Here is a 19,817-nt window from a genome sequence, read left to right on the forward strand (position 1 = left end):
ATTTTGCTAGGTGAGAGAAAAAAGATACAGCATTTGAACATTATTACTCTCATATGCCCTGAGTGTCTAAGAGAAGAGTTATTCTGAGTTATTCTGAGCCCAGCTTCAAGAGCAAGGTCATTTTTAAAACACAATGTTTCTGACATTAACTAGGTCACCATTCACTCGTGTTTCTCTCTCTCTCTCTCTCTCTCTCTCTCTCTCTCTCTCTCTCTCTCTCTCTCTCTCTCTCTCTCTCTCTCTCTCTCTCTCTCTCTCTCTCTCTCTCTCTCTTACCGACTTTCTCCTAAACTAACTTCATGCCACAGCTGATAATTAAACACACTCAATTATCCCAAATTTAATGGGATTCCGGCACCAGTGTTGTATTTAAAAGGTAATGAATAATATTTTAATTGCATACAGTAACTGTGTGAGCCAAGTGTGGTTTTCCGTCACCACGTGTAATTATTAAGTTAAATCCATCTCTTCTCATGTAGCTCTTGTTGAACATGAAACATTTCTACATGGTGTTAATAAAATATTTTCATCTGCTGTTAGTTTCTGTGAATGTATATGAAAGAGTTGGAAAACAAGTAAACTTATGTGCACACTTTTGCATGCATTTACAGTATGCATTTGCAAGCATTTACAATACTTCTGTTTTGCATTTGTTTATATATACAGTATATATATATATATATGTGTGTGTGTGTGTGTGTGTTGCTTCATTGGGAGCAAGATCATCTGACCTTCTGCACAAAAAGTCACATGATCAATGTCACTAATTTGCTTATTTGATAATTAGTGACCTAGAAATAGCGCAGAATTTAAATATATCATTGTATATCATAATGATTCCTCATTTTAAATGTTTCAAAATCCTATTAGGCTTTGAATCGCAGATATTTATTGTGGTCTCAGACATTTGTACAGGTTACACGCTGGGGTATCTGGAGCCCCAGTGCAGGTTGTTTCTGTTCCCGGGGCCCCTGGAATCGTCACCAACCTTTCGCCCTGCAAGCGACGGCCCTGGTTACACAACACACACACAGCATAGTGAAGTTGTCCTTTGCTTTATAGAAGTGTGTAATTAATAATTAAGTAGCTGCACTTGTAATGGGTTGACCTCTCTGACCTGTTCATTACTCAGACGGCAAAGGCATCATTCAAAATCAGTCGCTGCGCCGCCGCCCCTCTCTTTCCCCCTTGGCTAGAGAACACCTATTTCAGCATCTATATTCAGCTGACCAGCGGCCTAATATGGGTCTGGACTGAATTAAAACTCTCAGTTCCACTGAGGACGAAAAGCCTCTAAATCCCACTGAACAGCTTCCTGTCATAATCCTGTTCAGCTTTTACTCTCTGGTACGGAGACGGGGGAAAAAGAGACAAAAGAGAAAAATGTAAGCCTGAATGTGTGAGGTGAGAGTCACACAGAACAGTTACACTCAAAATGATTTCTGCAGCTTCTGTTTACTTAAAGAGAGCAGTAAACAATTGTTGAATACGTTTGCTAAGTTCGTAAAAAATACCTTTGTATAGTATGAAAAAAGATTATCAAATTATTAGTATTATTATATGGTAGCGATATATTGTGCATACCTAATCCATTCTTTTTGGGAATACATAAATTATTTGTTGTTGACTTTAAAGTATTACAAAAACTGGACAAGGAATTTTCATTTCTCAGCATATTTTGCATGGGACTGGATGAAGAGAGAAATTATTTTATGTATTTTTGAGCAAGATGTACTTACCCACAGTGTTTTCCCCCCATGTATAAATAGTATCTAAACATTCTTAAATCAAGATGCAATCACTTTAAAAGCTATAGTGACATAAGATATTAAGTATTGTTTTCCCTTTGAATTAAGATTATTCTAACACTGTAAAAAAAAAGTTGCTACCTTAAATTTTGGAGTACAATCAACTTAAATGACATTAAAATGACTTATGTGAAAAAAATAAGTTGAATCTTGTATGACTTATAAAATAAGTTGCTTCAAAATTGCTTAACTTATTTTGACGAGTTAAAGCAATGTGAAAACATGTTGTCATAACTTATCGATCATATCATTTTCTACGGTGTACCTCATTGGCAGATATTTTTCCTTGTTTTAAGCATAAAATCACTCAATTTTAATAAATGTTTTCAGAAAACAAAACTTATATCACTTTGCTTCTAAAGTGAATACATCTTGATTTAAGAATGTTTAGATAACTGTACTGAAAAAAATCATTGGTAACATTTAATTTTACATTGTCCTTCACGTTACATGCAATTACTGTAGAAACTAAAAATGATGCATAATTACCTGCAACTAACCCTAAATAAAAACCTAATCATAACCCTAGTTAATTATTATTACTCAGTCATTAAAGTGAACCAAATCATTTTTTGCAGTGCAGTATTCAAGCAGTTTAATGTAAAAGTGAAGAAAAACAATGTGTGAAACGAATGTCCAATCGAATTATGTTCAGCCAAAAACTTTTCTAATATGTTGTGGGTGTCGGTCCCTGCAGTTATCCACTCCTCCTTTTGTCTGTCATGACACAGACAACAAATAATGAGGAAACATTACAAGTACCTTGCATTTAACCATCTTTACAGTAATTACTTCTTAGCCTCTTTGCTTTAAATCCAATTGAAGCGCTGTAGTAATATGTATTTACTAGTCACATTCTGTGGGTGGGATAAGCTGTTATGTGTGTAGCATTTAGTAATGATGAGCATTAGTGTCCTCCAAAAGAGCTTTCATCCCGCTCTCGATTTCTCTCTGCTACAGGAAAGGCTGCTGCCATTATGAATACATGCATGTCTGCTGGCCAGATTGCCTGGCTCAGTAGATGGAGCTCACGCAAGACTGCCTAGCCTGCGGTGCTGCAGTTACGAGGGGATGCAGGACTCTGGATAATGATACATTGCTCATCTGAGCAGCCACAGCTTTTCCACCCCCTCTCACCTTAAAAAAAAAAAAGAAAGAGGAGAAATGTTGTGAGTTAATTTAAATGGCCGAATGCATTATGGCAGGTTACTGGCTCAGGCAAAGCAGCCGAGAGGTGTTTGGTGAGCTTCAATTAGATTGCGCATGTGAGGGTTGATAGCTTGCACTTATTGCCCCTGTGTTTCGCTTGTGTTGTTGTGATTGTTGCTTTGTTCACAGCATCTCCTGGATTGTTTTGGTATGTAACATGAATGAGATTGATGTCACGGGTGAATTCTCGCTGTATTCGCTATACAGCAGAATTGAACAGCTCTCTCTGCCATGATCGTAATTTGCTTTGAATTGGAAGGCGAGTTGTTTACTCTTGGCCACCTCAGATCAGTTCTTTTCTGTTAATTACTAACAGTGTTGGGGAAAGTTACTTCTAAAAGTAACGAGTTACAATATCGCATTACTCCTAAAAAAAAGTAGCTTATTGTGTTACTTTTAGTTACTTTTTATTTAGTTACTTTTTATGGAAAGTAATTGTTGTGTTACTTTTTCTCACATGTGCTAGGCTTTCTTGTTTGTTTTTTAATAACAAAATAGTTCTATTTTTGGCCAATGTGAAGGCCCTTCCAAACCAAATATGCAAATGCAAAACGAAATGCAAAGTCACGCCTGTACAGTAGATGGTGTAGCTAATAGGACACAGAAGAAGAAAGTTCAACACTCTTACTTAAGCAATAAAAACAGCAAAAACGTAACACAAATGTGATGTTTATCTAAAGTAATTTTTACTTATTAATATGCTTGAATTTGATCATCTAAGGTCAGCGGCAACGACATTGCTTAACAAAGTGAGATTAAGTACATAAAGTGTATTATTTAACATTTAAGTATTGCAGGTTTGCGTAATATTCAGTGAGTTTGCATTTCACTGTTTTTATTCATTTTGAGGAATACTGAACCTGTTTTTGTGCAAGTGAGATGAGTAAATACATGCTCACAACTACAATAACCTCACTCCCTCACTCCCAATTTCTCTCAACATTTGGACCGGAGAGTTGTCAGTCAATACATAGGAAAACAAAGTAACTTGCGTTTCTTATTTGAAAAAGTTACTCAGATATTTTATTGTCAATTTTAAAAGTAATGTGTTACTTTACTAGTTACTTGAAAATGTAATCTGATTACATAACTACTATAAACAATTACCCCCAACACTGATTACTAAGAATCATGTTCATGGAATCCTGAGTGCATTGCCTCACATACACATGTTTTTGAAACTTTATATTTTCAGTTATCATTAACATGTTGATGTTTTAGTGCTGCTTGATCTAAGCGCAGCTTTTGATATGATTGACCATGACATTCTTATTTCCCGTCTGGACAGCCCGTTCTCATCCCAAGGCGTCATCTAACTGACGCTTTTGACCATGCGTCAACATGCCGATGCACATGGTACCCCTTAAGCGTCAATATGAGACGCGCCTCCTAGTGGTCTAACCCTAACCCTACCACAGACCTAAACCTACCCATAACGGAAGCGTCATCTAACTGACTTTATGGGGCCATATTAAAGAAACATCCTCTGGTGCTTTTGTTTTGGAGTTATACAGTGCATATGCAAAGGTTGATCATGCTTTGGTTTTGAAATGGTTCTTCTTTGGCGGAGGAAATATAACTGAAATAGCGAAAATTGTTATTTGATATTAAGTTCCGATGTTCACTACAGCAGCACTCTTACTCATGTAGTACTGCTTACTTATTGAGGCCTCTTAAACACAGAATATTCCTGATGGAATCAGTCTGGCTGTCTTCTGTTCTCTACAGTAGCACACTTTACATCCATTGTCTGCAAGTAACAAAGGGGGTTCAGGTGCTGGAAAAAAAACATTATGTAGACGACTGCGATTATAACCCAGAAGGGACATAATGGTTTCTGACTAACTCTAAGCTCTTAATCAAGGGCAAATTTAAATACTGCCATTATTAGTTTCTGTTACCCACCTGTTAAGAGGTGAATATTGCTCTACTGAATGTGGAATGAGAAGAGAGGACTGAAAGTATGGTTTAAAAAAAGATTGGTGTAAATTTATTTATTACTAGAATTTAGACATCAGGGGAATGTGAGGCACCAAAGAAGGTCATTGTGTGCATGTGAAACATCTGCTGTTTGTAGACCGCTGGCCTTATTTACACAAACGGCTTGCCTTAAGCATGACATTGGCCTGATCATTAGAGGACCAATACCCATCTCTCCATAGCTATTTATAGTGTAGCCCTCACATCCATAATTAATCAAATGCTAACAGGATATACCCTAAAATCTCATCCTCTCTTCTTCATCATATCACATTACCCTTTTATCAGGGTCAGTGATAAAAAGATTCAAGATCCATACATGCTACAGTCAGCGTTTTGTGTTTCATGAACAATTAGTATTATAACATTTAATACTGGCTCAGCACAGGGGGAAAAAAATACCACTTTTATGAGGATCACAGAAGAAAACATTTAAAAAATGTCTGATGTTATGCTTTGGACTCTGTTTACTTTCACTGTATGGACAAAAAGCTGAAACGTTCTTTAAAATGTCGTCTTTTGTGTTCCTCAGAAGAAAAACAAGAAAGTCATACAAGTTTGGAATTACATGAGGGTGAGTAAATGACGACTGTATTTTAATTTATAGGTGAACTTTCCCTTTAACACGAGTTAGAGAACTTTGACTTTGCCACTGAAATTCGCTTCTCACATTTCCAACCTGTTAGAGATGTCAAGCACATGGTCACACCTAGATCGCTCAAGATGTTTGCACTTGGTACCTCTGAGACTATTGAATTCAGCACTTCGGACATTGGCCCCAAAGAGCCCCAAATATCTTCAATCCCACCTCTTCCAGCAGAACTTTTACTATTCTAATAGCAGGAGTTAATTCACTGCTACTCCTACAGAGAAAGATGATGAGGATGGAGATCAGATCAAGGCTCTCGGAGAAGATAGCCGATGGCATCACCCCACACAGTTGCTCCTTTCTGCATACATATAACCCCCCTAGAGCCTTTCCATCTGTATGGAAATGTAGCCTCCACAGCTGGAATCCAGCAAAGCACTGTCCTTTTACTAATAGTTATTATCTCTGTGGACTATCCCTCTGATAGACCTTGCAAAACAAGCAAGTCGCATCTTTATGTTAATGCCCTGCTATAGTATACCAGCGCCTCAGGTGGCGCACGGGCCCAGGCGCCGGATTTCATTACTATAATTCCCATTATCACAGGCTGAGGCTCGTTCTGTGATTGGCACTATTGGCTAACACGCTGAGGTGATGGAACTGCCTTTTTGAGGTGATGCTCTTTTTTCGGATGTAATAAGCATTTTCTGCGGCCTGCAAAAATCGGTCGAAATGAGGTCAGGCGGTACTTTCTTCCCTCTTTAACTTCTACACTCCACTCCAGAAAAACAAAGGTTCTTTATTGGCATCTATGGTTCCATGAAGAATCTTTAACATCCATGGAATTCCTTTCCATTGCATAAAAGGCTCTTCACATTATTCAATTGTTTCTTGTTCACTAATAAAAAAAAATGTATTTTAAAGTTGACATGAAATGGAAGTTGCGATCGACTTTTATTCCCTAGTGTGAGGGATTCGAGTGAAACTGCTTCTCAAACAAGAACAAATGTAGGGTGGGACTTGATTTTGTCTATCATGAATTGATTGCTGTGATGTCATGTGAGTGACAGGTTGTCCCGCCCACGCGCCAGTAAACACATCATCAGAGAAGAGAAGACATGTTGCTGCAAGAGGGAGGTGAAGTTATTTTGATGAAAGACATGAATAAATAAATAACCATATTCAATATTCTCAAGAACTGTTCACTAAAAGGTTCTTTGGAGAACCCAAAATGGTTCTTCTATGTCTATGGGATTGCTGTGAAACCCCTCTTATAAAACCTTTGTAGCTGTTGTAAAACGCTTCTTTTAGTCAGCTTTGTCAGTCAATCCGGGCTGGACTCTGGACAAGCGTGCTGTGCGCATGTTTGTGATTTGAAGAATGATTGACAGCTGTGGTTGTGTGTGAAAGGGTTCCCCTTTCCTCAGGATGCCCTCACTGTCACACTGCCTTTTAGCACCTTTGTTCCCATCTTCTCTCCTGAGAACAGGTCCCCGCTGTGACAGATGAGGCCCGTTTGTGACAAAAGGGTTCTTGTGCTCTTGGCTGTCGTGAACAGACTCAGACACGCATACGCACGTCGCAGATAACCTCTATAATGCCTTCCACTTCCATACGGGGGTATCAATTCAAAAATCGCCAAGATAAATGCATGCTACAAACGCATTTTACAAAATGACACAAGTCTGTTTCAAACACACAGCAAGATAACGTGTTATTACTTGCAGCAGGTGTGTGTATGTGTGTGTTTGAGAGCTGCGCAAGGAAGGTTTCTAGAAGGAAGAAGATGAGCATCAGGCAAGGAGTGGAGTGATGTCTTGTTTACACATTAGCAGTGTGAAAAAAAACCCTGCTTTTACTCTCAAAATTCTCTCTCTCCATCACACTCCAAAGATTTCCCTAACATCCCTGTCTGCTGCTGTTTCTTTCAAGCGTGACACTCATACACACATACACACACATGGCCGAAGCTGCTTTGGTCTCCTGTTTGACCTTGACAGACTGTATGGCTCAAGAAGGGCTGGTGTAAATCTACACTTGGAGAAGCTACTCCACAGCACAATTAGTTAAAAAGAGACATTATTCCCAAAATAATCGAGCCCGGTGCTGTGGAACTGAAATTGGCCATGGCCGGCAGTCTGGGAGCTCTGAGCTGTGTTTTACTTTCTTGGGAATAAAACTATTAGTATGTAAATCTGTAAAGTCCCCATTATTATACTGACCCTTTTAGCTACCACTCTCATTCTGCCAATCTACTCTCTCTTCTATTTCCCCACTTAGCACCGCTTGTGCCTTTCATCGAGTGCATGTCATATCTTAATTCATACAGCCCGGTAATGCATTATGCAATGCACATAAACAGCTGCATTGCTATTCTTCCGGTCTGTAATATATGAGTACGGACAGTCTTATGTAAATCTACGTGCTTTTCTCTTTTAGACACACGCACACACAAACACACGCTTTTCTCTCCCAACACCATCTAATGAGGTGATGACCAACCACTTGTTATAATTGCTTCAGACTCCTTTTAATTTTCAAGCTTATTAATCATATGTAGAGTTATTTAAAAATGCATAAATTAATCTTGGATTAAAAAGCCGATCAAAGCCTCAAAACAATTAAAGAGTAAGGTGAGATTTCCCTAGGGCTGGCAGTTTTATTTTAATGGAGTGTTCAGGTGATTATCGCAGTTTGATGTGCAGGCTGTGATTAATGTAGGAACACTTAAATGAGTTTTTCTTTCCTTCAGTCTTGTAAAGGTAAGCATGATCCACATAATGACCCTCCTGATTCATCTCTTAATAACGTTCTCTTTTTCTTGCTGTCGTTGTGCGATAATAGAGGCTGGCTTTTTTGGGCTTAGTGTAGATTTTCCTTTAAAACGTTTTAAAAGTTCAGTTTTCTGTCCAAAAAGCTTTTAATTTAATAATTGAATTTAAGTTCATAATTCAACACTAGTGTGTTTGAAAATGTTAAGAATGAGACCACTCTTCATTTACTCATTTGTTTATTTCTGTTTTGATACTGTCAAGGATTGACCAACCCAATTAGTGAACCAAGTAGATACTATTAACCTTGCTGGGTTTTATTTTTGTATTTTTTGTATTTTTTTGTATTTTTTTTTGTCTCTGCAATTTAAAATCTTCTAGTGGAGTCTAAGCACAGTGACCCTGTGTCAAGGGAACCAAGAGTGACAAGTTCGTTTTAAAAGCCTTGTTTGTTTTGTACCTAATTTTCTGAGTTGACAAGTAAAATTACCGCAGCTGCCAGTCACAAATGGGCAGCCTCATTACATCATCAGGTGACCCTACCCTGACCCTTATAGAGGACAGACACAAGGTAGCATACAAACTTATGTTTGTGTGCACTTACACGTTCCATTAATTTTCTTCATTTTCTATGTAGATTGTAAGAATGTGTCAGCCAGTGACAGCCATATATTTGATATAGGCCTATTTGTCAATATTTAGTGAATATATGCTATATATACACTGTAAAAAATGATATGATCAATAAGTTATGACAACATATGTTTTTACATTGCTTTAACTCATCAAAATAAGTTAAGCAATTTTCAACCTTTTTTTATAAGTTATACAAGATTCAGCTCATTCAAGTCAGTTTAATGTAATTTAAGTTGGAATGACTTAAACATCCAAGTTGATTGTACTTTAAGGCAGCAACTTTTTAATGAATTATTTATTTATTTAGCTAGCTTATATATAGCTATTAGTCTTACATAGCCTATATGTGCAAATAATGACAGCAGCCTACTAATGTCTTGTCGATAGCCTTCCAATTAGACGGCTATTATTAGCGTTTGTAGGCTAACCAATCGCAAAGGCGAGCGTATTTAGCAAATTCTGGCAAGGCCTAATATAATTTCTGTGGTTACTGAAATGATGTTGAAACACATATAACCTATACATAGCATATTTGTAAAATGAATATCTACTTTTAAAACATCCAACTTATAACTATATATAAATAATGAACCCGCACTGAGTCTCTGCTTGGCCATTCACGCAGGCGCACAGCCTTTTCATTCGCTCATTTGTAGTGCAGCTGTTGCGCGTTTTCTCGTTTGTATTGTGCGGTCTGTTCTGCACAAGCACAGCCTTCACTTTTCAGTCCACCTGGGTCGACACACAGCGTCCTCATACACAACTATTACCGTCGCGTCCGCCTTTAACAATGTCCAGTAATTAAAATGTCACCATTTAATTTTCTGGCCACACCGATCCTTTTGGAGCAATCCGCTCTTAATAAAGGATCTAATCGAAATGCTATTTCGAAGTGAAACAAAAAGGCGATGAAACGCAGCCCAAGTGTGGCGATCGATAAAGGAGAAGAGGATTGATTTGTCCCTAAAATTAAATTTAGTGGGGTCATGGTTTTATGCTGATACCTTGTAGAAATATAGTGTTTACTCGCCAAGCTCCATTCTGAGGCGAATTTTATTTAATGGTTATTTTATATGTTTTGGTATGTAACTTTTAAAGAAAGTTTTATTTTGTCCACTTTTATTTCAAAGGCCATTAACTTGTCCAAACGAGCTGTCTAACAGGAATGAATAGGGGTCACTGGAAACTCCCTGCCGCTTTATACAGCAACACAACACGGTTGCTCCGTGTTCTTGTTCTAATCTGTCGAAATGCCAGCACGTGCAATCCAATAGTAATTAAGATTGAAATATTGCGTTTGGCTTTTTCGGGCTTTTCATCTTTTCCTTTTTTTCATCTTTTTTTTTGTTTTGTTTTTTGTTGCATTAGCCTACTCCGATATTTTGAGAAAAGAAAAAATCATAAATTTGAACATTTTAATTTTAAACGGCCTAAATATTTTTAGATTGATATTTAGCCTAAGGGTTATTCATTCTTTGACTTTTATGAATGTATACGTTATTGATATTATTGATGTATATCGTCTTCGACTTTTAGTGATTTAGGCAAATCTTAGTTTAAATAGCTGTTTTGGAAGGACACGAATTTGCGTGTTTAATGCTCTATTAATCTAACAATGCTCGCCTAACTGACTGAAACTTGTATAGGCCTATTGAAATGCTAAATAGAGAAACTGTAATAAACTATTTCCCTTCCATTAACCGATTAAATCTGGTTGATGACATTCAATAACCTATAAGAACTTCTCAGTTATTTTCCATTTAAAATAATAATAAATAATAGGCTATTAATTTAATGATTATTATTAACATATTTTTGTTGATTTATTTGGTTTGATTGTTATTAATTTAATTGCTATTAACGTTGTATTTTAAGCAGGTTTTTTTTATATATATTTATCAGTAGGCCTACAACAAGATATACGTCTGACATATGAAGTGTTCTTTGTTCTAGAATGGGGTCTCTAATTTCTTAAGGATTAACAAAAGGGCTAAATTAAATATCGTGTGAGGTGTCGGATTCCCGTAGCCTACCTGCCCTGAATTTAACCATGATGGGTGAGTAAAAGAAATAATGGATGGATAACAATATGGCATTCAGCTTGGTCCCTGAATAATTTAAAAGAAGTGAATAATTACAGTCCAAAATGGTAATTATTGTTGGCGAGAAAGAAAGTCTCTTGCCTGTGAAAGTCAATAGCACTGGGCTGGGTCGCATTACTCCAAACTCCCTCCCCAGGACCTCCCTCCGCTATCAATATTGCAGAAAGCTATAGCGCTCGTTTTCACATCACAAGAGTTCTGGAGAGACTATCATGAACAGTTCAACTTAGCGAGGTAACGGTTAAAAGCTGGAAATATAGATCAAATTCTCTCTTCACTTTAATCATGGAATCGCTTTAAAAGCATTGCAAATAAGATATGTTGGTTTCATTTTATTTATTTGATTGATAATCATTTGTGCCAAGCATTTCTAAAGTAACGGGGACCCCGATTTTAATTTTGTAGTCGCAATTTAAGAGTTTATTAGAGTTCTTATTGTGATAATTTTTTATTAGTAGTAGGCTATCCTATTAATTATTGCTTCTGCAGAATCCACTTGATTTTGCGTTATATCTGAAATATTTAATGCAGACGCGGCTTTTAAACTGGCTTTAAAGCGTAACGTTGTAAATTGCGCTTTGTCTTCATAAGAATGATTGCTCCTAAAAGTTAAACTAACCCGTGGGAACTTAAACATATGCGGGCAACAGCACACCCCTAACCCACACCGATCCAAATAGCCCCCGGAGACAATCATTGCTTAGCCTATAAGTCCCCCGGCACCATGCAGTTTCAATAACAGTAGTATAGTTTATTTTTTTAAAGACACTGAATATAGATGAAAAGGCTCGAGGCCATCCCCTTTTTAATTTTTGTTTATGCACTCTTTTACTTTATTCTTTTTCATATAATTCCCAACACGTTCCATTTCATAACAAACTAGCCTATAAATCGTGAATTATGCACAAAATAAATTATTTATTTTATCTAGAACGTGTGTGTCTGTGTGTGTGTGTGTGTGTGTGTGTGTCCGTCTACCTGGTAAAAGACATTAAAACAAATCAGTGAATCCTTTTTATTTGTAAACAATAGGTTTAATCCAAGAGACTTTTCATCAGCTGACACTTGCTTCGATTTTTTTCTATTCTTTTCTTTCTTTTCTTATTTTGTATTTTTATGTAGCCTGTTAAGTTTTGGTGCGATTTAAAAAGAATCATGGGACAGCAAAAATATTAACCGTTATGCAGATACATTTGAGAAAATATTTTATTTTATATTAAAAAAAAACTTAGGCTACTACAACAACACACTGGCTACCCGTTTTCTCAGAACGCATCATAGAAATGGTATTTCACATTAAACAAACCTTTTCGTAGCCTACATACAGCATTTAGACGACTACCAGGGTTGACTAATCTAAAGTCTTCCTAAATGCCACGCACGCCCCCGCGCACACTGGCAGACAAGCAATCACTTTCATGTGTTAAAAGATCACGTGGTGAACTTTAAACGTCTCCAGGCCTCGGTGACAGCACTGACTGTCGTCCCCATTGGTCCCGAAGGCAAATAGTTAATGTAAATATGCTGGCGCTAAGTGGGAGTGCCTCGCCATTAGTTTAGCTGTCACTTGAGCGCTGTCGAATGTCTTCAGTGGTTGTGTCGTTGAGGTCCGCACTAGCATGTGGTCACCCTCCGCGCGCACCTCTACAGTAGTCGCGGGAGAGCCGAGTATGATGCAAGTCCACGCGCTCTAATAGGCCTGAAAGAAAACCAAAAAACAATCGCTCGTGGACATTTTATATCAGCTCGGCGGGATTCCAAGGCGTCTGATTACCAGAACGCTCTATAGAGGACAGCGCATTTATCCAAAGGACTCCAAGACGCATTTTCGAATACGCATTTTCATCCACATATAAAAGGCACTTCGCGTTCTTCTGGGAAAAAAAGGTGAGATTTGTCCATTTTTGCAATGTAAATTGTTGTTTCTTTATTTGTTCAGAGGTAGAAATTACCGCGAAGAACGCTGCGCTGCCTGTGTCTCTATCCAATTTTATCCAAAAGCGTAGGCTACTTAATAATAGGCTACTGCTTTGTGTATTGAACACTGTAAGTGAAATGCATGCGTATGATAATAAAACATCAGGCTAAATATGTAAAATCTATTGCAATATATAGGCTAGCCTCTTTACAATATAGACATAAAATAAAATGTATTAGTCAATTTGTAAAAAAAAAAAAGAAGGCGCATTTTTAAATGTAACTAAAATTGTAAATGGAAAAAGAGGTTAGAATGCAAACAAGGAGCCTGTCTTAATTATAGGCTCGTTCACTTGGTTTTTAACAACAGATCCAAGACGTAAAGCTCATCTTTTAGTATACAATAAAAGTGGCTTAAAGCTTCTTACACCTTTGTTAAGCTCTTTGACAAAGCTCAAGGAATTTATTGGAACTTTTATTGGAATTTCAAAACGGTCTATTGTATTGCACACAAAAAGTAAACTTGTATCCTAAACAAACATAAATAAATTAAATATTGGCTAAATATGATGAACGTCCAGAATTTCGATGCAATAAAAGGACGTCAAATTTAATACTCTTAAAACGATCATCTCGGTATCTCAGATTTGAAAACAGATCAATTATTTTCATATGGATTAATTAAACCTGGCGGCCATCGAGGCATAAGTAGCAGTCTTTTGAATTTTCAGCATGAGACAATCTTATTCTTCTCTCCTTCTCATTGTTATTATTATTTTTGATCGCTATAGAATTCTGTGAAATAAAGACAATAATAGGCATCGTTGTTGTTGTTGTTTTAGTTTTCCACCCCGTTTGTAATAGCCTAGGCTATAGCCTTTAATATAGTGTCCCTAAAATATTATTTTTGTCCCTCTTCGCAGATTTCCAGGAATGGAATCTATCCCAAATCAGCTGCCGGCTGGAAGAGACTCCAGCTGTTCGCCGAACTCCAAACAAGACTTGCAGTCTTACTCTGGTCCAACACTCAAGCCGAACCAAGTCAGTGAGACCTCTTTATACGGAATACCGATCGTTTCACTAGTCATAGACGGTCAAGAGAGACTTTGCCTAGCCCAAATATCCAACACCCTTCTGAAGCACTACAGCTACAACGAAATCCACAACCGGCGCGTGGCCCTGGGCATCACATGTGTGCAGTGCACCCCGGTCCAGCTGGAGATTCTCAGGCGCGCGGGGGCAATGCCCATTTCCTCGAGACGCTGCGGGATGATTACAAAGCGAGAGGCCGAGAGGCTCTGCAAGTCGTTCCTGGGCGCCCACAGCCCGCCGAAATTACCCGAAAATTTCGCTTTTGACGTGTCGCACGAATGCGCGTGGGGCAGCAGGGGCAATTTCATCCCAGCCAGATACAACAGCTCGAGAGCGAAGTGCATTAAGTGTTCGTTCTGCAACATGTATTTCTCTCCAAACAAGTTCATATTTCACTCTCATCGCACGCCGGAGTCCAAATACACGCAACCCGACGCAGCAAACTTCAACTCGTGGAGAAGACACTTAAAACTGAGCGATAAGAACTCACCAGATGACGTGGCCCATGCCTGGGAAGATGTCAAAGCCATGTTTAACGGGGGCAGCCGCAAGAGGACGCTGCCAATCGGTGGGTCTGAAAGTTCGTCCTCGCATGGTACACAACGAGCGGGAGGTCAGACCCAGGGGGAACCGTCTGAGGTGCCCCACAAAACTCTCCGATGTGAGGATGACCGGGGGAACGTGGCCATGCCGAGCAGCATCCGCAGTTACCCTGTTATTCCGGTGCCCAGTAAGAGTTTTGGGATGTTACAGAAAATTCCACCACCGCTCTTTCCACATCCATACGGTTTCCCGGCTTTTGGATTGTGTCAAAAGAAGGACGACGGCGTGGTGATGGGAGAGCCAAACAAGACAAACCTGTCAGGTGTGTTCTGGCCGAGCGCTAAGGACAGTGCATATCCCTCCTTTCCGATGTTTTGGCCTACGACAGGCAGCTTGGCCATGCCGACATACCACCATGCCCAACCTAAACCTCCTTCTGACGTGTTATGCACCAGACATGGTGATCTAGACGCGTCAGAGCAAAGTGACCGAAGCACGAGCACCCCTAAAGACAGTTTACTTGATAATGAACGGTGTTCCAGCACTCAGTCTACCCGGAACGAGGAGGATAAATCTGGGGATGAGAGCAGGTCTATAGAGGGAATGCCAGCCGCCACCAGAAAAATAAGCTACATATCTGCATTCAGGCCTGTTGTTAAAGATGTTGAGAGCATCGCGAAACTTTACGGCAATAGGGGCCCGTATTCTGGTCCTCGATCCGGCTATATGTCACCAGATTTCTTGAGTGAAAGTTCTAGTTATAGGTCGGTGTCTCCGGACGTGGACAGCGTGGACGATCCGGATGTGGATGTGGAGTCGCATAAAGCGCACGAGGATGAGGAGTGTGTGCAGCTGTCTGTGGATGACCGGCGGAGTCCTCACAGTTCGGCCGAAGCGCTGAGTGACGGGGTTAAAGGTCAAGACCAAGAGAATAGCCAGATCCACACTATAGGTGATCTACACTCGACAAATCCAAGTGAAACGCGGCCGTCTGATTTGGAGAGCAACGGCAATAAACACACGACGCGCTTTGAAGTGAGTAGGCTAGCCTAACTAAATACATAGGCTACAGGACCGCGCATAATTCCTGCGGATTTTTTTTTTTTTTATTTAAATTCTCTCATTAATTTAAAAAGCAAGGTGGCCTACTAAATAAGTTGTTTTTAGGAAGTTATTCATGATTATAGGCTATTCATTCTAGACATTTATAATTAATATTCCCTGTTTTTTTAAAAGATAAAAACATATAATAAGATAAAGGACAAAATTGTCAGGTAAAAATTGGCATAGTAAAAAGGTCTTTAAAAAACACTAATCTATTTTTAATAGGCAATTTTTTCTCTCTCTCTTCAGTAAATCTTTTCGATTTCTAAATTTTATTCAGTGTATTTTAATTTTTAATCAAATTTACATTATTCGGGTAATTATTGTTAATGTAGCTAATCGAATTTGTGAACAAGGTGAATGCATCCAAATCGTCGCGATGCTTTTAAAACGTAATAATGAATTGTGGTAATTTGTCGTGAGTGGTATAATGGCTCTTCTTAGTTCATTAAAAATGTGATTATATAAATATAGTAATGTTCTACTCGGATTGTGCTAATCACATTCAAAAATAAAAATTGAAAAATTGCCAATAATTGTCTGCTCAATTTTACAGGTCTATGCGCGTGAAAGAGACGAGCACGTGCATCAAATGAGCACATCTTATTTTGGTTCAACGACCTCCTATCAACGCGAACAGAGTGGTAGGCCTATTTTCATTCATGTGGACATTTACATTTCTTTCTTCATTTTTTAGAAACAAAAAGATAGCGTACGGCATTTGTGTTATAAATATATTTACTTATAGTTAAAGACGTGCACGAAGAAGAACCTTCATCTACAGTGGAGGAGACTGAACCCAAAACTCAACAGGATCAAACCAACGTCAACGAGGAGCGCCTGAAGGAACCAAATGATGGTACGTACCGTTTACTGGACCTCCTGATATTCAACACCAGTCTGTTGATTTTCTTCATGCTGTATTTGTTGTGTGTTCAGACGAGGAAGCAATGCGCAATGACACTGGCAGCAGGGGCTCCTTGATTGAGAAAAACATAGAGAACATGGCCAAAGGTAACAAAACAAAACAATACATGACTGAACATTACCATAGTCAACACATTTAGCAGAACTGATGAGAAAATCATGACATCATGTGGAAAATTATGGCACATAATAGAACCTTAATTTGTTGTTTCTGGAAATTATTGTTTCCATGATAGAGCATGTTTTTTTTTTTATTATGGTTATTATTTTGTAATTCAAAGTCATTTTGAAACATTTGAATAAATGCCTCTTTTATTTATTTTAACAGAGGAATTGCAGAAACAACTCGTGGAACAAGTCGAGCTTAGAAAAAAGTTAGAACGGGAATTCCAGAATCTAAAAGGTAGGTTGTTTTATGTTAATTTTCTTTCTTATGTATTCTTTCCTAAACATATACAAGGCTATCAAAAATAAGATCAGATCATTGACTAATTCTCTAGTGTTCATTTGCCGTAATGTTCTAAACAGATGAGTTGTTTTATTCAGTTTTTTTTTTTTTTTTTTACCAACTTACAAGTTGGTCAAATAAGCTATAATTAGCTACAATATAAGTAATAATAAATTGAAGGTAACACTTTACATTTGTTATCATTATTTAACTGCATTAGTTACCGTGAATAAGGAAAGATATTTCTAAAGCATTTGTATATAATGTTAATTTCAACATTGTTACAATCAAAAGTAGTATCTGTTTATATGATTTAATAGACCTGAGCTTATGAGAACTAACAATGAGCAGCTGTATTTTTATTAACTAATGTTTAATAACATTAATGATAATGATAATGAACTAATGATTAATACACACTAACAAATGTCTTGCTTATTGTTAGTTATTGTTAGTTAATGTAGCCTGTTTAAGAACTGTAACTTTGTGAGCAATAAAAAAATACTATATATTTGAATATCATTCATTTTTAACAACTATGGATTACGAATTACCTTTAAAATGCTGATTAGTTGTCCATTTGAAATTAAATAGCTATAGCTATATTAAAAACCTCACAGTTAACGAATCATTTTGTCATGTGTAGGGAGTCTATCAAGAGCTGCATCAAAGAGTCCATCAAAGCTCAGTAAGAAGAGTTCTGCATTACACGGACAATTCTGACAAAATTCATGACATTGAAAAAATTTTGTAGTCAGTTGGTTGAATGTAATGCTTGGGAATAATTCTTGCTGTTGGATGGCTTTTAATCCGCACAAACTGGGCATCTTTTGAAAAATTGATATGGATGCTACAGAAAACGCTGAAATACTGCAACAGAAACAAAATACTGAAGCTCATGATAAAGTTTAGAATGACATTGATTTAAACGCAGGGGAAAATGCTATTAAATGTTATTACCCCAAAAGATGTCATGACTGGACATGTTTGCAAAAAGTACATTTTTGTGTATTATTTTTAAAGAAACAAAATACATAAAACAGCTTCACATATAAATATGTACACATATAAATCATAAAGAAATAAAATGCAGGGTAAATCAGACAAAAGCACTGTATCATTTTTGATTTCGTGTATACATAGCGATATGTATTTTGATATTTAATTTAGGTCACATTTTCTTCTTAGACAGTTTTCAAGACCAAATGAAAAGAGAGCTTTCCTACAGAGAGGAAATGGTGCAGCAACTCCAGATTGTTCGAGGTAAGCGTTCGACTTCACACGACAAAACACAAAACACTAAACTGTTGTTTCTATCAGAACTGATCACCTTCTGTGGTCCTTTTTGGAGTTCACAAGAGTTTGTTCAGTCTTTTTATAAGCTACTAAGCAGGATGTTTCTGCAGTTTTCCCTTGCCGTGTAAGAGAGTTGCATAGACAGGGAACTGGTGGTTTTTGTCAGCTTTGGATTCCAGAAAAGGCCATGCATAAAACTGAACCAGTTTAGATGAGAGGGGGGAAATCCACACCTGAGATGTCTCCTGCACAGACACTTTGTGCAGCGAGTTGGACCATGAGAGAAAGACACGATATGCTATTCAGCAGAAGTTAACCGATTCTGGCAAAGGCAAGCAAATATTAGCGTTCAGAAGACTAAAGGAAGTATCCAGGCACAGTGACCCCATTTACACCTGGTATTAAAATGAGATCTGTATCAAGATAAGTTATCCGGATAATAAGCGTTCTGATCTTACCTTTGCGTTTACACCTTGTATTTTTAATGCGTTCTCGTTATCCACATTGAGTTCGGATCTCTGTCCTCCAGAAAAAAAAAAAGACGTTTGGCAGGTACGAATGCCATCACGTCGTACGGATTGCGTTTACACCTAGTAAAGATCCGAACACAATGCGAGCCAGACTACCTCCAGATGTGGTCAGGAAGATCCGTTCACAACGTATTTACACCTTGCATTAACATGCGTTTTTTATTATCCGGATAACTTATCTGGATACAGATGGCATTTTAATACCAGGTGTAAATGGGGTCAGTGTGACCATATTCAAAAGTGCGACCTTGATGACTCTTGTTCACTTGTAGACCATTTATATATGATTTCAGATTTGGGCCGTACTGAATTGTAGCAATTATCGTCCTAGAACACATGATTTCCCTCTCTATACACACACACACCAACACATAATGGTATGCCGCTTCTATTTTAAACGACTCATTCACTTTTTTCCCAGAAGCTCACGACGCACTACACCATTTCTCGTGTAAGATGCTGACTCCCCGTCACTGCTCTGGGACCTGCACCTTCAAGTCTCCTCTTCTACCACCTTGATGGACACCTATTCAAGACGTACACGTTCTTTAGAAATACTGCTGTGTCAAATAAAACTTTACTTTTCTTCCTCTGCAAAACACTGTCAACCTTTAGACCTGGAATAAGCAAGTGTGTATTGTAGTATTTTAGCTTATACACTGTAATGAAGTCATTTTCATTTGCAAAGGAGTGTTTTCAGAGTCACTGTATGTACTGTATAATTTATATAAAGTTCTAGAAAATTGCATTATTAAAAAAAAAATGTCATCCCACTTAAACATTATTATCATCAGCTGTAGAAATCACTGGTAATAAGTGGCTATGTGCAATGCATATATTTGTTATGTATCCTGTGATACCTTTT

At 37.9% G+C, this 19,817-nt stretch overlaps 1 protein-coding gene across 6 annotated transcripts; it reads left to right on the forward strand.

Annotated features, from left to right (window-relative positions):
• Window positions 1-5,500: 5,500 nt before the first annotated feature.
• On the forward strand, window positions 5,501-19,817 carry skor1b (SKI family transcriptional corepressor 1b). Of its 6 annotated transcripts, none has more exons than XM_056254372.1 (9): window positions 5,501-5,571; window positions 13,936-15,682; window positions 16,308-16,395; window positions 16,500-16,610; window positions 16,691-16,765; window positions 17,007-17,081; window positions 17,773-17,814; window positions 18,315-18,389; window positions 19,374-19,817. In XM_056254372.1, the coding sequence occupies exons 2-9, from the start codon at window positions 13,946-13,948 to the stop codon at window positions 19,469-19,471; spliced, it is 2,301 nt and encodes a 766-aa protein (XP_056110347.1). In that variant the 5' UTR covers window positions 5,501-5,571; window positions 13,936-13,945; the 3' UTR covers window positions 19,472-19,817. The 6 variants fall into 6 exon arrangements, 4 of the variants coding, with proteins under 4 accessions (XP_056110347.1, XP_056110356.1, XP_056110363.1 ...); XM_056254381.1 differs by having other exon boundaries at window positions 19,377-19,817; XR_008807407.1 differs by lacking the exon at window positions 17,773-17,814 and having other exon boundaries at window positions 18,319-18,389; window positions 19,377-19,489.

Source organism: Rhinichthys klamathensis, unplaced genomic scaffold (genome assembly GCF_029890125.1).
Source record: "Rhinichthys klamathensis goyatoka isolate OS25496 unplaced genomic scaffold, OSU_Roscu_1.1 h1tg000005l_1, whole genome shotgun sequence".
Taxonomy (NCBI): Eukaryota; Metazoa; Chordata; class Actinopteri; order Cypriniformes; family Leuciscidae; genus Rhinichthys; species Rhinichthys klamathensis.

Bases quoted from the DNA above. Each gene is read 5' to 3' on its own strand.
- skor1b (XM_056254372.1), top strand. From the start codon at position 13,946: ATGGAATCTATCCCAAATCAGCTGCCGGCTGGAAGAGACTCCAGCTGT. The intron at 16,396-16,499 runs GTAGGCCTATTT...ATTTACTTATAG, and splicing joins CTATCAACGCGAACAGAGTG to TTAAAGACGTGCACGAAGAA. The intron at 16,611-16,690 runs GTACGTACCGTT...TTGTGTGTTCAG, and splicing joins CCTGAAGGAACCAAATGATG to ACGAGGAAGCAATGCGCAAT.